This window comes from Rhinolophus sinicus, chromosome 1 (assembly GCF_057876585.1).
Source record: "Rhinolophus sinicus isolate RSI-liver-muscle chromosome 1, RSI-T2T, whole genome shotgun sequence".
Classification (NCBI taxonomy): Eukaryota; Metazoa; Chordata; class Mammalia; order Chiroptera; family Rhinolophidae; genus Rhinolophus; species Rhinolophus sinicus.
Window position 1 is genome coordinate 186,914,801 of NC_142501.1, and position 15,003 is coordinate 186,929,803.

Consider the following 15,003-nt stretch of genomic DNA (forward strand, 5'->3'; position numbering starts at 1 on the left):
AAGTCAATCCACTTGTTCTATTAAAAAAAACATAAAGCTATATGTGCATAGGGAAATAAACCTAGAAAACATGTGCTTCCCTGTTGAGAACACTTGCTAAAAATCAGTAGTAGTTCCTGAGCAAATAAGCAAGAAAAAGACATTATATCAAGAGTCATCCTTCCTTATTTTTCTCTGGATTGAAAAATTAGATTATATTTATGCCTTCATACCCTCAGAAACTAATGAGTTCTTTCTCCAACTCTAGAGTCCACTTGCTCTCTGTTGAGATACATTCCTACCTAATAGACAATGTGTTTGGTTAATTTGTACTATAAACTGAATGGCCTCCTCCCTTTTCTCACTGCTTAAATATTCCAAGATTAGGGAATTCTTACTGATCAAAACCTTTTCATAATTCAAATGGCTCACATGTATACACGTGGTGTGTGTGTGTGTGTGTGTGTATGTGTGTGTGTGTGTATAAATATATATATAAGTTACGGTTTTAACATTAGGGGCTCAACGATCTCTTTGAAATGGGCCAGTTTCACATCTCCATCAGGGGTAACTCTCTATCGGGCAAACTTACATGTTTTCAACAGTCTACTCAATGTAAACAGGAGGAAGAATGGGAGTAGGTATGTTACCTTGGGTTAATCAAAGTCAGTGACCTTAATGAAAATTAGATTGGTCATGTTTAATACTGCCAGAGCCTGTTCTATTGTTAGATATAAAGAAAAAAGTGAATTACACCTTTTAAAAACGAAAGTGGATACTTCTGAATTTTAGATAACAAAGAGGAGACTCCATCATTTCATTTATGTTATTTTCATTTCTTGGCATCTAGTACTCTCAAATCTATTATTTTACTCAGCTTCAATTAGATTAGATCCTATAAGTGATTCTAAAACTATAAAATTATATAGCCTTAACCCTCTATCCTTTTTGTCTTAATGATACTGTTACAGAGTTCAGAGCAATATTTTTTTACATGATCTTAATAGTATAACTTATGCCCACTTTTAGGCCCACTGTAGTTGCAGAGGCCATTTTAGAGGGGATAGTCGGAATGTGAAATCCTGACTCTGCACATAGGGCATCCAGACACTGTGTGCTCTGTTGATTAGGTCAGGTTGACATTGGGGAAAGGCACGAAGGAATTAAATGTTAGTCTACGTGCAGCACCAAATCAGCAGAACAGTGAAACAATGAAACATGTAGATAGGATGTGACTTTAAAAAATGCTTCTTTGTCTGTTGAGAAGCTATAAGGGATCGCTCTTACATTGTCTTCCCTAAAAGCAAAAGCAAATCCTGAGGTGATCTTTAAAGGAAAAGTGACTCATTAAGAAGTGTTTCTAGAAAAGACTGGTAGGGGAAAGGGAAGTGGGGAAATCAAGCACATAGGGTGCAGTATCGAGCAGGTCCTGCAGAAGATGGTGTCTGGACACTGAACTTCAGAGTGGTCCTGACAGATGAAACAAGGAAGATGCTCATGCCCATCCATCATTAGCAAAGGGCTGCATCCAAGAATGTAAATTCTCAGGAACTTCTAGCTTTCCTTGCAGGCAGCCAGAGGGCAGGCCGCTGACGGAGAGACCCAGGTGCTGGCTATTAGCAGGGAAAGCACGGTGGATTCTGGAGTGTACAAAAATGATCAAGAGACTCAAGGGGATAGGGTGGAGCACTGACAATGTCTACTATAGGACCCAGGACAATTTATGTATTAGTTCGATGAAACTTCTAGCCAAAAACACATTCCACTGCAATAAAATCCTCCAAGAGAGCTAGTAACAGCTCAATTCTATTATAAAACATTTCAGTAGTTATAAAACTACTAAAACTACTAAAAAAGAAGGAAATAACATATTTTATAAACTATATTGAAATTATATCACATTTCATGCAAAATATATTCTCTCTGAATTACATAAATTGTATTATACCTTAAAAAGAGGAATTATCATTCGCCCATTCTCTATTAGGGACTTGAACAATCACAAGGGAAGAAAAACAAGGCCAACCTTGAGTTGAAACCCAAATCCCAAAACAGATTCTCCTTCTCTTTAGATCTCCTGTATTTTCTGACTGATAGGAGATGATATGAGAACAAACAATTAAAAAGACATTTAATACCTCTTTTATGAGATTTCAAGACTAAAATGTTAAATACATATTGTATTCTCCCCTCCCTGCTCCATAAAAAAAAAAAGTAAGTAGCTAAAGAAAACACTAAAACCCCCGGAAACAAGATTGCCTGAAGATATTTCCTTTGCAGTACATCAGTTCACATGATTCTAAATAGGAGATATTTAAAGAGCATGAGAAACTTTAAGAGATGATGATATTGTAATTTCAATACAGTATATAAAATGTCTTATTTCCTTTACAGCATTTTAAGATTATCTTCCGAATTCTAAAAATGCTTTGTGTTCATTGACAGAAACTGTAGCATATTAGTACTATATGTGCAAGTATGTGTGTAAATGCTCAATATTATTATATAATGTATTATACTGGGGGTGCCAAAAAATGTATACAAGTTGACACTGGTCAACGCTGCTCAAACAGTAGTTTGCCATAATCAGAAGTGTCTGGACGCTGATGGTAACCACTTTGAACACCTCTTGTAATTTCAGAAGTCAAACGTGACTTGTATTCATCTTTTGTTATCGGTATATATTGAGTATTACAATTTCAATACAGCTTTTCTTTCTTAAAATGTATATACATTTTTTTGGCACCCTTTTATGCAATATCTTTGTTCCAAAGCCTCAAAGCATTTTATTGAAATAATCTTTTTCATCCTCAGCTAACTTTTTGATACAAAGTTCCAAATTTTAAAGATTTATAGAAATTGAAAGCAGTTACATGGCCTATCTTCATCACTAAAGAGTATTATATTAACTGTATCAATTGTATACTATACACTGGATGATCACTTATGAGGAAAATTTGATTGTCTACTGCTTTTAAAATTAATTTTACTTTGGATATGTTTTTATTTTTCAGTAATGAAAGTTAAATTTTTCTTTCTAAAAACCTTTAGTTACACATGGAATATTCCAGTCAAATGGACTGAAGGTGATACGTCAAGCATTACATTCTACAATAGGTCAGAAACAGGAGGTAAATATTATCAAATGATTTACTTCTTCTTTGGATTAATATACCACATTAAATTAATATAAATGTAAAGAAATAACAGCAAATTGGAACCTACGATACAAATTTCATCTAAAAGACATCTCAAACAATTTATTGATGAGTACAAATCCTTATCTACAACAATGAAATTTTTCTACCTTGAGATATTCTTTTTAATGATTTACCAAGACTGACACAATAATAAATACCCATATCCAAAGGAGAAGGGTCACGTACCCAACCATTGGAGGATCAATCTATAAATTTTCTTCCTTTCCTTCCTCTCTTCCTCCTTCCCTCCTTCCCTCCCTTCCTTTCCTTCTTTCCTTCCTCCCTTCTTCCTTCCTTTTTTCCTTTATATTAGATTAGTAAGCCATTGAATTTCTTAAAATGTTATGTGACAAGCCTGACATTTTAAATATTGTCATTAAATTATACCTATCATTTTCCCAAATCAGCATATTAGACTTTTTAACTACTCCAAATTATCTTTTCTAAGTTGTAATTTGTCAGCGGTAGCTCAAGGCACTATCTATACCTACATCCATCCACCCATCCATCCATCTCCCTAAATGAATTACTTTGCGTTTACCTGTGTTAAACTCAGCTCACTTAAGTTGATTTCAAATATATTTCTGTATTCTATCTCCATTGATTTGTCCTTTTTCTTTCTTGAAAAATTTTAGTTATGTAAAAAACAAGGAGACCTAATCATATATTCTCTGCTCTAAATCATTGAAAAAATAATAATAAGTAAGGCATGTTTTAGCAGTTATCCCAGAAGAATCCTGCTTTTTATACCTTTTACCATTGTTTTGTGTTCAAAAACCATTTCTTATCTAAGATAAATGAGACTCTTCTTCTCCCCATCTCATGAGGACTTGGTTTCAGAATAACTTTCACCTGTGGCTCCTATCCTTTATTTACATATGCCTATTTGTTCCTGCAAAATGCTCTAAAAAACATAATTAGGTAATATTTCCGTTAGCAAGTAAAGTTTTACCCTAGTTCCAGTAATTATTTTTTTAAACAGCTTTATTGAGATGTGATTCACATGATATGCAATTCACCTACTTGAAGTGTACAATCCAGTGGTTTTTATTATATTCACAGACATGTGGAACCATCAACACAGTCAATTGAAGAGCATTTTAATTACCTCAACTCCATAATCTTTAGCTGTTAGCCTCTCTATTTTCCCATACCCCTAGCCCTAAGCAACCTCTCATCTACTTTCTGTCTGCATAGATTTGCCTATTCTGGACATTTCATATAAAAGGAACAATATATGTAGTATTTTGTGACTGGCTTCTCTTAGCATAATGTCTTCGATGTACATCTATCCTGTAGCATGTGTCATTATTTCATTGCTTTTTATTGCCAAATTATATTCATGTCATATTGATCTGCTACTTTTTGATTATCTGTTCATCAGCTGTTGGGCTTTTGGATTGTTTCTACCTTTTGGATATTATGAATAATGCTGCTATAAACATTTTTGTGCAAGTTTTTGTGTGGATTCTGGAGGGGTTTTCTTTTTTACTTTTGGGGTGTTTTACTTTCATGACAAACTTTTTGTAATTTTTTACTTTTATATAATCTCTACCAGCTTTGGTATTGTCAAGGTAAGACCCCTTTTTATTAGTTTCACAACAAAACTTTCTCTTGCTCATTTATACTAACAATTACTTTAATTGTTGTGATCAACAATTCTCCTTAATTCTTCCAGAATTCCCAAGCCAATGCCATTTTGTTTTTGTATTTTATATGATTATATTGTATTTGAGTACCATGCTTTATCTTTTCTGACCTGTCTTCTGACCATTTTCTTATTCATAAGCAGATTTGCAAAAGGAAAATGGAGAAGACAGAAAAAAAGACACCTTTAAGAATCTGTAATAGCACTGATAAAAGGTGTGATAGGCTAGGATTCCATTGGGAGGTTTTCAGTGGATTTGGTTTAATTATTACTACATATTTTCCCCACTGGTCACCATTGGTTAATTGAGGGTTGGAGGAATGTCTTGGAAACTGCTTGATTTGCTGTTTACAAATTGAAAAGCATGAATGTTTCATCTACACCAGGGGTGTCCAAACTTTTTTCAACGTTTTTCACCAAGGGCCATATGCGGTAAAATACACAAACAGCCGGGCCACTCACTTGAGGTGAAGTACGTATTGCCTCACCTGGTTTATTTAAGTAAACTAAATATATTTTTGGAATTTGCTGCGGGCCAATTAACAATGGGTCATGGGCCGCAGTTGGCCCGCGTGCCACAGTTTGGACACCCCTGATGTACACCAACACAATTTACCCAGCATTTTCATGGAATAAGCTTTCCATATAAGTGAATTTTCTAGATAACTAAAACTTACTCAGGTGCTTCATAAAATAAATTTTAAGAGTTAGCAACAATAAACATTTTTCCTTACATATATTACGTATATATTAGATAGAATATTTGAATAATAAATTTCATTCCTAATTAATTAAAAAGTTAATCAGTTCTTCCAAAGCAAGTGTTTATTGAGAACTAACTTATGCGGCAGACACAGGGAAAGGCATGGAGACAATACTGAGAGGAAAAACACACAATCCTTACCCTGTCGCACTTACTGTCTAGGGAGGATGCTGACGGGTCAGCAGGCAAATATAATACTGTCATAAATGCCTCGTCTGGTAATAGCCAAAGGCACTCATTGGAGAAGCACTGGGCCAAATTTGGGGATTCAGGAAAAGTTACTAAAGAAAAAGACATCTAGGTTTAGAGTGTGGGAGGCTAAAAGTAGAGTTTAAATGGGTGATAAGCTTCACCAAGCATAGACAGGAATTGTGCCCTGGACAGAGTATGCTGGTATGCAAGTGAGAGAGCTGAGAACTCTCACAGAACTCTTCATCTCTCTGTCATTACAGTTAACACTTTTTTTTTTTTTTTGCTAAAACTATTGACTTATCTGTCTCTCCCCTCCCCATAGAATATTCCTTGAGGAAATGGAGTTTATTTTTTGTTGTGGTGATTTTTCTCTAGGTCCTGCAAGTACCTAGTAATTGTTTATTGAATGAATGAGCTTTAATGTCCACAGAGCTTTGATGACAGACTTATTTTTATCTGAAACGTCAGAATCATGACTGGTCACTTAGCCAGAAGCAAACTAGACATTCCTTCCTGCTTCAAAGTGCCCGCTCCATTCTTAGGCGATGCACTAAGTTCCTGTTTCCTGTTTGGGGACATCTTCAGCTCTCAGCTCAGAGCCCCGATGATGATCAAGTCCTGAGTGTACAGAATGGGCAGTGAGCTCAGGTTACCAGCCCTACCTCTCTCCTCTTGGTTTCTTTGATGATTCATCAGTTAGAAATTTCCCAGGCAATGGTGGGACTTCCCCACCAAAGTCTTTTATTTACATTTGTATTGTACATGATATTTTAAATGTTAAAAACGTTAAACATGTAATTTGCAGCAAAGGAAGAGGAACTTTATCACTGGCCATTCTAACTTGCCCTGAAAAACCTGTCCTCTTCCCATCTGTAATATATTTTCTGCTGTCACTTTCATTGATCCTTATTCCTAGTATTATTACTTTATATTTTAAACACCATCATTGTTGTTTAAGCTTTTATATGCTCTGTCTTTTCTTTTTTAAGTAAATTATAAGCTTCTTGAAGATACAAACAACACAATGTACTCCTCGTCCCCCACCCATTCTATTCCCAGTAAGGTATGCACATCCCAAGATTTACTAAGGGTTTAGTAAGTCGTTGCTTAATGAAGTCTTGCTTGCTGCCCCCATCCCACTGCTGTGCTTTTGGAGGTTATCTGTGCATACTTTAATTATGCCTCTGTCTTTAGTACTATTTTAGCTATTGTCAGTGCATCTAACTTTAGTAGTATACCACCTTTTTGTTTTTAATCTGCTGCTTTCTAACATTTAGAAGAATTGAAGATTAACACATGATATCATATAGCCAATCTTGTTAATACATAATATTTTAAAATAAGCATTCCTAAACACATAGGGTCTAGGAGAGGGTCTGGAGCGTAGGAAAGGGTATAGACTTCGTGAGGACTGTGTTACTAACTCTCAGATGTGAGGATCCGTTCTGGATGGTTTAGATAGCCAAATTCTGACTACCATATTAATAGGATATAGCTAAAATTTGATAGCAGTTATATTTGAATATTTCATATCAAAATAATGATGGAAATATATTTTTAAATTATACGTTTAAAATAAATACTTTAACAAGAGAGAAAGAGAGAATAAGAAACTTTTTTCATTCTTTCAAGCTGAGACTCATGGAATGTTAAATTTTGATTGTATCATTATGGATTCAATTATTGGATTCAGTTTTGCAGGTTCAGAAGCTCAGTTTCATCAAGTCAGCCCTGGTCAACCAAGTCTTGGAGTATTCATTCACATAAACCAAAGCTATAAGAATGTTAATTTGTTAATTTACACAAATAAAAAAATACTGACCAGGGTGAACCAGAATACTCATGTCAGCTAATTAGATTTTCTCTTCCCAGGAAGAGAGTTTACTTAATAAGGGTAAAGAAAGAGTTCAGGTACATCTATTATTTTAGAGATGTCATCAAGCTGATAGCATTAACAAGGGAGTTTAATTATTGCATTTAAAGGTGTATAAAATTAGCAAGAAGCAAAACAAAGCAATTTATAAGAGTATTTTGTGACCATTAAATTTCCATTTTCATATATATAAAACAAAATTACAAGGTGTTTACAATATAATTTCAAATGAAAAGGATTACTAATCATAAAACAATAATTTTCCATTGTGTGTATTCTGTGTTTGTTTGTGTGTGTATATGGAAGGTGCACACACACACAGAAACATACACAGAAGATAAACACATAATGTTACTTCTATGCACCATCTGCAATAGGCATCAATATTTTAGTCCTACCTACTTCATTATGTAACTAAACAACCCAACAGTATTTTGCCATTGACAACTGTTCTGAAAGTAGCATGAACTTGGAAAGTCTCTAACTACTAATTTCCTGGATCTCAACTTCCTCATTTATAAAGTGAGAAAAATCACAGTAACTCTAGACAGGCTTAACTAGGTATATATAAAGCACACTAAAATACTGCAGTATTTAGATGGATTGCCAGGAACTTCTCAATGTTATTTATATTTGCTTTGCTATTTATAGAACTGGCAGCATATCCCCTTTCATTATAACGAGGATAGCTACCATCTGTTGGACATGTAACTATATGACCAACACTTTACCTATGTTATTTTATTTAATCTTCACAACAGCCCTGTGAGAGATTTTTATCCCTTTTTCCCTCATGCCGAACTGGGACACAGAGAGGTCAAGTGATTTGGCCAAGATCAAACAGCTAGTAATTCACAGAGCAAGGATTTTTATTCTAGATCTGTCAGACTCAAAAGTTCATGAGCTTTCTTCTGTAACACATGGCTCAGTGCTTAGCAAGAGGCTCTCCTCCTGATACAAACATTCAAAGTATACGGTTCCCAAAAGATTAGCTTCCTTTTAACAACTTGTCCATGGGAGAATGACAAAGAAAGATAAATATTACATGAGTGAGGTAAAGGTTTATAATTTGTCAAGTACGTACTCTGAAAGGTCCTAAAGAAACTTATTGTCTTGTTGAAGAGTGTACAAATATATTATGAAAAACTACTGTGTCTTGGATATCTTCCAAACCTCGCAATCATTTCCAAAATTTAAATCATTTTTCCTCGGAAACTGACTCATTTCCCTCTATTCTCTACTGGCAACACCATTATTCATCAAATCATGCAAGACATTTTCCCCACCTCTAACTATCCACATCAAGACAAAAAAAGAATTGTATTGATTTTACCTGCAGTGTTTCTCTTGAATACATCATCTCCTTTCTATTTTCATTATCTATACCTTAATGTAAGCCCTCATTCTCTCTTGCCCTAGATTATCACAGTGGACTCTAGAATCGCCTTCTATTATGTCTCCCATATCACTATCGAAATTAGCCTTCTAGAAAACAGACTTGAACATGTTGTTTCTCTGCTTAAAAACCTTCTCCATCATGGAAACAACCAAAGTGTCTTCTGACAGCTGATTGGATAAAGAAGATGTGGTACATATACAGAAAGTGCCCAAAAAATGTATACACATTTTAAGCAAGAAAAAAAAATGTATTAAAATTATGCTGATGGTAACCACTTTGAGCACCTCTTGTAATTGCAGAAGTCAAATGTGACTTGTATTCATCTTTTGTTATCGGTATATATTATTACAATTTTAATACAGTTTTTTCTTTCTTAAAATGTGTATACATTTTTGGCACCCCCTGTATACAATACAATATTAATCAGCCATAAGAAAAGATGAAACACTGCCATTTGTGGCAACATGAATGGATCTTGAGATTATCATGGTAAGAGAAATATGTCAGACAGAAAAAGTTGAGAACCATGTGATTTCACTCATATGTGGGATATAAAACTGAAAGCAACAAACAAAGAAGACAAACAAAAACTCAAACACAGTCAATCATTTAGTGGTTACCAGAGGGAACAAGGGTGAGTGGAAGAAGTAGAAAAGGGGTTCAAATATATGGTGACAGAAGGAGATTAAACTTTGGGTGGTAAACACAATGCAATATACAGATGACATATTATAGAATTGTACACTGGAAACCTGTATAATTATATTAACCATTGTCACCCCAATAAATTTAATTTAAAAAGGGAAAAAAAAAGAAAAAGAAAAAAGATATCTTTACAGAAGATGTATTCCTTAATATGACATGTGGTTCTTCACATTGAAACCCCAGCCCATATTTATAGCCTCGTCTCCTGTCTTCTAATATCACATCCTACACTGTCATTACATTAAACTATTTGCAATTCCTCAAATATACTAAGTAATCCCACACCCTTATTTAAATTGTCCATGCAAACAAAAGAATATATAAATTTAAAAGTATAGGAGTATTCCTAACAAATCTAGTCATGTCAGAACATAGCTATTATTTTAAGAGATTTTTTAACCTAAAAAATGTCTCTGTTTCTTCAATGTTGAGCTTCTAAAATTTATTTACTAGAGCCTTATGTAAATAGTAGATGCTACTTTAGAAAGAAAGTTAATTTGGTATATCCACTGATGAAAAAGCATTGATGTAATCAATTGAAATAAGGAAGTATAAGACTCTACAAAGATAAATAAAATGGGAAGAGCAAGCCTGAAATGGATTATAAAATCAAGAATGTTGTGTTTGGATTTCAGTTCTTGACATTTTAAAAGTGTTACTGATTCTTAAATCATTATTCTGCTTAGCAATAGCCATTTCCATCAATTTGAATGTTGATTTTAATAAACAAAGTATTCTTTTAAATGTTTACATTTTTGCCCCCTCCCAGGATGCCCCAGTGAATATTCTTTGTGTAATTATTCCATCTTGATTAGCAATATATGTGACCCCCAGAAAGCAAAGCACTTCTTTGTTTTAAGGCATTGTTTTCTTTTATTGAATGAATAATAAGCACAAAATTCTTTCACCCATTTTGCAAGCTTCTGCCAGTAAGAAGCATAAGTCACAAATTATAGGACACTTATTTACATTACTTATTTCTTTTTCAGCTCATGCACTACAGGGACATTCTAAAGTTGGGCAACTAAATAAGAATTAGTCTTGGGGGCTTTGGAGCCAAATCAAACTTGAGCTAATATTTCTTTTCATTTTACTCTCTGGGTCTAATTTCCCTGTGTTTACAATATATGCAAATATGTTTCTCATTAGTGTTTATTTACTACCACAGGAATCACTTTGAACCCTTCTGATCCTAGTGGAAATGCTTTTCTCAAAATAAACCCAGACCATATTGGGTTTTATCGTGTAAATTATGAAGTACCAACTTGGCACTTGATATCTACCATGCTTTCCTCCAGCCACAAGGTAAGAGTAGAAATGACTGTGAGTTATTTTATTTTTGTTCTAAGAAGAACATCTCAATGATATTAATTTTTCCCACACAGTTTGCTTTAAGAATCTTACTTCTTTTTCTTCCTCTTCCCAGAACTTTTCTTCTGCTGATCGTGCAAGTCTTATTGATGATGCTTTTGCCTTGGCAAGGTGGGTTTTGAAATGACATAGATAATTTAAAATAGTGTGGATTTTGTCATAAAAATTTTTGATGAATTACAGCAAAATTTAAGAATTAATTTTAGTTTAAAATATCTAAAGCCACCATTTATAACATTATTGTTTACTTTAACTTTTTTTTTAATGCTCAGATGAACCTTATAGCCAAAATACTGATACTAGCCCTAACATGCATATACAAACTCACCTACCCTATGGACTTTGTGTAGGGCTTGTCTATATCAGAGTCCTTGAGCTAATTAGGTGTAACATTTACAAATATTTAAAAGTATACTTTCAAATTTGATTTAATAAAAAGACAAACAATGTGTTTCATGACCTCAGTTCTGTGAACCAAAGCCTATTATAAGATTTTTATGGCTAGAGTCATCAAATCTTGTTCAGGTCACTGTGGTAAGAATGAGATATGGTGCTCTAGGATTGATTAGAATTAAGATACTAATTAGGAAATTTCACTATTTTTTTTCATGGCCTGAAGGTAACCTAAATTAAAAAAAATAATAATCAGCATAGATTGGGGGAATGGAGGAGTAATTAACTGTAGGTTTTTTTTTCCGGTATTCTAATACCAGTAATTCAACAGCTATTTGTTGAATTTCTGGCACGTCTATAGGAACTAGGGACACAGCTGACTTGTTTTGCTGGTTGTGTAGTGGCCTCATCCTAGATACCATGTTTCCCCAAATATAAGACTGAGCCGGACAATCAGTTCTAGTGCATCTTTTGGAACAAAAATTAATATAAGACCTGATATTATATTATACTATATCATATCATATCATATTACATTATTTTATAAGACCCTTATTTTGCTATCAGTAAAATAAGACTGGGCCTTATATTAATTTTTGTTTCAAAAGACGCATTAGAGCTGATTGTCCAGCTAGGTCTTATTTTTGGGGAAACACGGTATGAGCAATATACCAAGAATGAGACGCTACTTCCTCAGGAAGCTTACAATGGCCCGTTGTCTGAGTTGGGTATTCTTTTTATGGAACCCTATATTTCCCCATGATATTATATTATTATTGCTTATTAACTGTCCCTAGCACCCACCAAACTGTAAGTTTCGTGAGGGTAGACACCCAGATCATTGTCCCATTCATTTTATCCCCAGCTCCTAACTGCCTGGCCCATTGTAGATGCTTATGAAATATGAGCTGAATACATGGCTGGAAGGACAGGATACCAGCACTAAAGGCATGGGAGAACTATTTTACACAGACTTCCTAGATAGGCTACTGTACATCAGAAAAACTTCTTGAAATTTTTTAAGGGAATTTTTAGGGTTAAAAACAGGTGCTCAAACCACATTAAAATTCTGGTGCTGTGTGATCTTGAGTAAATTTCCTACTCTCTCTGTGGCTCAATTTCCTTATTAGTAAAATGGAGATGACCTTAGAAGACTCTTGAGAAATATATGAGGTAATGCACATAAAGCACCCAAAACATTGGCCTAGAATAAGTGCTCAATAAATCATATTACTTAACGAAAATGCATCCACCATTGATTAGCAACAACAAAGAAGCATTTAGAAAAGCTCTTCTGAATTTGTAATCTAGATTCCCTTTGTAGGGAATAGACAATATGATTCCCTTTAGTGAATCTCCATGTTTAATCTCCTGGATACATAGCAGATTATTTTATAGTAGTCTCCCTGTATTCCCAGTTTTGTTTTCTGCAGTTTCAGTTACCTGCAGTCAACTGCAGTCTGAAAATATTAGATGGAAAATTCTAGAAGTAAGTAATTACTCATAAGTTTTAAATTGGATGCCATTCTGCATAGTGTGATGAAATCTTGCACCGTCCGCCTCCATCCTACTCAGGAAGGTAATTATCCCTTTGTCCAGAGTCTCCACACTGTATGTGCTACCTGCCTATCAGTCACTTAGTAGCCGTTTGTGTTATCAGATCAACCGTTGTAGTATCACAGTGATTGTATTCAAGTAACACTCATTTTATTTAATAACACCACATTCACTTAACTTTTATTATGGTATATTGTTATAATTGTTCTATTTTATTATTAGTTATTGTTGTTAATCTATTATTGTGCCTAATTTGTAAATTAAACTTTATCACAGGTATGTAAGTATAGGAAAAAACACTTTATATAGGTTTTGGTATTCTCCACGGTTTCAAGCATCTGTTGGGGGGTCTTGGAATATATTCCCCATGCATAAGGGGGAACTACTGTATTTTCATTATATTATGATATGTAAGTCAATCATTTAATAAATATTAATTGAGCACCTACTCTGTACAAGGCACTGTATAGACCTGGGAAATTAAGCGGTGAAAGGAGACGATCAATATTTTAAAACGTAATAGAACCATTTAGAATTTTTTTCAGGAAAGCTCTCCTATGAATGCATAATGACCTTTTCCACAATGTAGTATCTTAGCTGTTAAAAATTGCACAGAACTGTAATATCTTTATAGCTTAATTTCCATCACAACACAATGCAAACAGCTCTTTTTGCCTTAAAAAGTGAAAGCCTCTTGAAGAGTTCTCTCTGAGACACTGTGTAAAGTAAAATAACTCACACAGTGAAAGACTTTCTCGCATTTGCTCAACTCGTTGGCCACAGCCCCATGAAAATTTGAAGAGCTGCAGAAAGAAAGTGAAAGAACTTGAAAACCAAAAATTATGTAGAACCATACAACAACCAATCTAGAAAATACCTGAGATATGAGCTTAGCTATTGAGCTACCATCCAATTTCCTTCTGCAACATGTGAGAAAAACAGGATTCAGAGAGGAACAGACTCCACTGGTGTTGATTAGAGACTAGTCCAGACCACTCTGAAACTTCAAGAGGAAGAGAGGAGAAATGTGTAGTTAGATAAGTGCCTGTGGTAGGATTAGAATTGACACTATTTTTCTCAGGTGTTCAAAAAGAAATGTAACTATTATGTTTCACAAGCAAGACTAACAGGGCACATCTAAAAATAAATGTATTCTTAATTCCCCACCCCCAAATTGATTGGTACACTCAAAAAATGCTGCTACACTTACTGCCCTGGATGGAATATCCAGCTGGACACATTTGTTGAGATAAGGAGTAAAAATTCTCCCAGTCACTGTGAGTCCCGCAAACAGGCTCAGTTCAATTATATGCCCTGCCCAGTGAAATCATCAAAGTTTTCAACTTCATTTTAAGTTTCTCCCAGCCCCCAACTCAGGCCAGCTGCTGGCTGGCCACCTGCAGTGGGAACGATATGCTTGATTTCCTCTCCATTTCTCTGCATGGAACTTCTACTTCTCACTCCTTATGCTTCCACTGGGTTCCTCCAGCCTTAACGCAAGGAGAACAGATGAAGAGAGGAAAGACCCTGACATGCTGTCTACTTTGGGTCCTCTCTGAACCTTATAAATGATTAACACTGACTCTTCCTCATGTCACCATTTGCATGGTGTTTTTGCGGCTCATACCCGTTTCGTGGCCAACAGTGTTTTTCCTGCAGTTCCCATGAGGAGCAAGTGAACACCTCTGAGCCATAGGAAGTATTCATGTATCCTTTGCCCCGAAAAGTCTGGAAGGACAGGCCACCTCATGCAGTCCCATCTCTTCACTCTGAGGTCAGAGCACTAGCCAACCACAGCCTCTCATCCTTTAGATTTCTTGGCGTATCAGACACCAGACCACTATGCCTCCAAGCTCCAGGATACATAGGGAAAATTATTCAAGTGATCTCATCAAAGGCCCCTTTCTTAGGCTTGATATGAGG

The 15,003-nt window shown here is 34.9% G+C and overlaps 1 protein-coding gene across 1 annotated transcript in view; it reads left to right on the forward strand.

Annotated features, from left to right (window-relative positions):
• Positions 1-15,003, forward strand: part of ENPEP (glutamyl aminopeptidase) — a 95,025-nt gene that overhangs the window by 56,385 nt on the left and 23,637 nt on the right. The window contains exons 11-13 of the mRNA XM_074322470.2: positions 3,031-3,110; positions 10,928-11,064; positions 11,186-11,241. Of these exons, the coding sequence (XP_074178571.2) occupies positions 3,031-3,110; positions 10,928-11,064; positions 11,186-11,241 (273 nt within the window). The remainder of the gene's footprint in view (positions 1-3,030; positions 3,111-10,927; positions 11,065-11,185; positions 11,242-15,003) is intronic.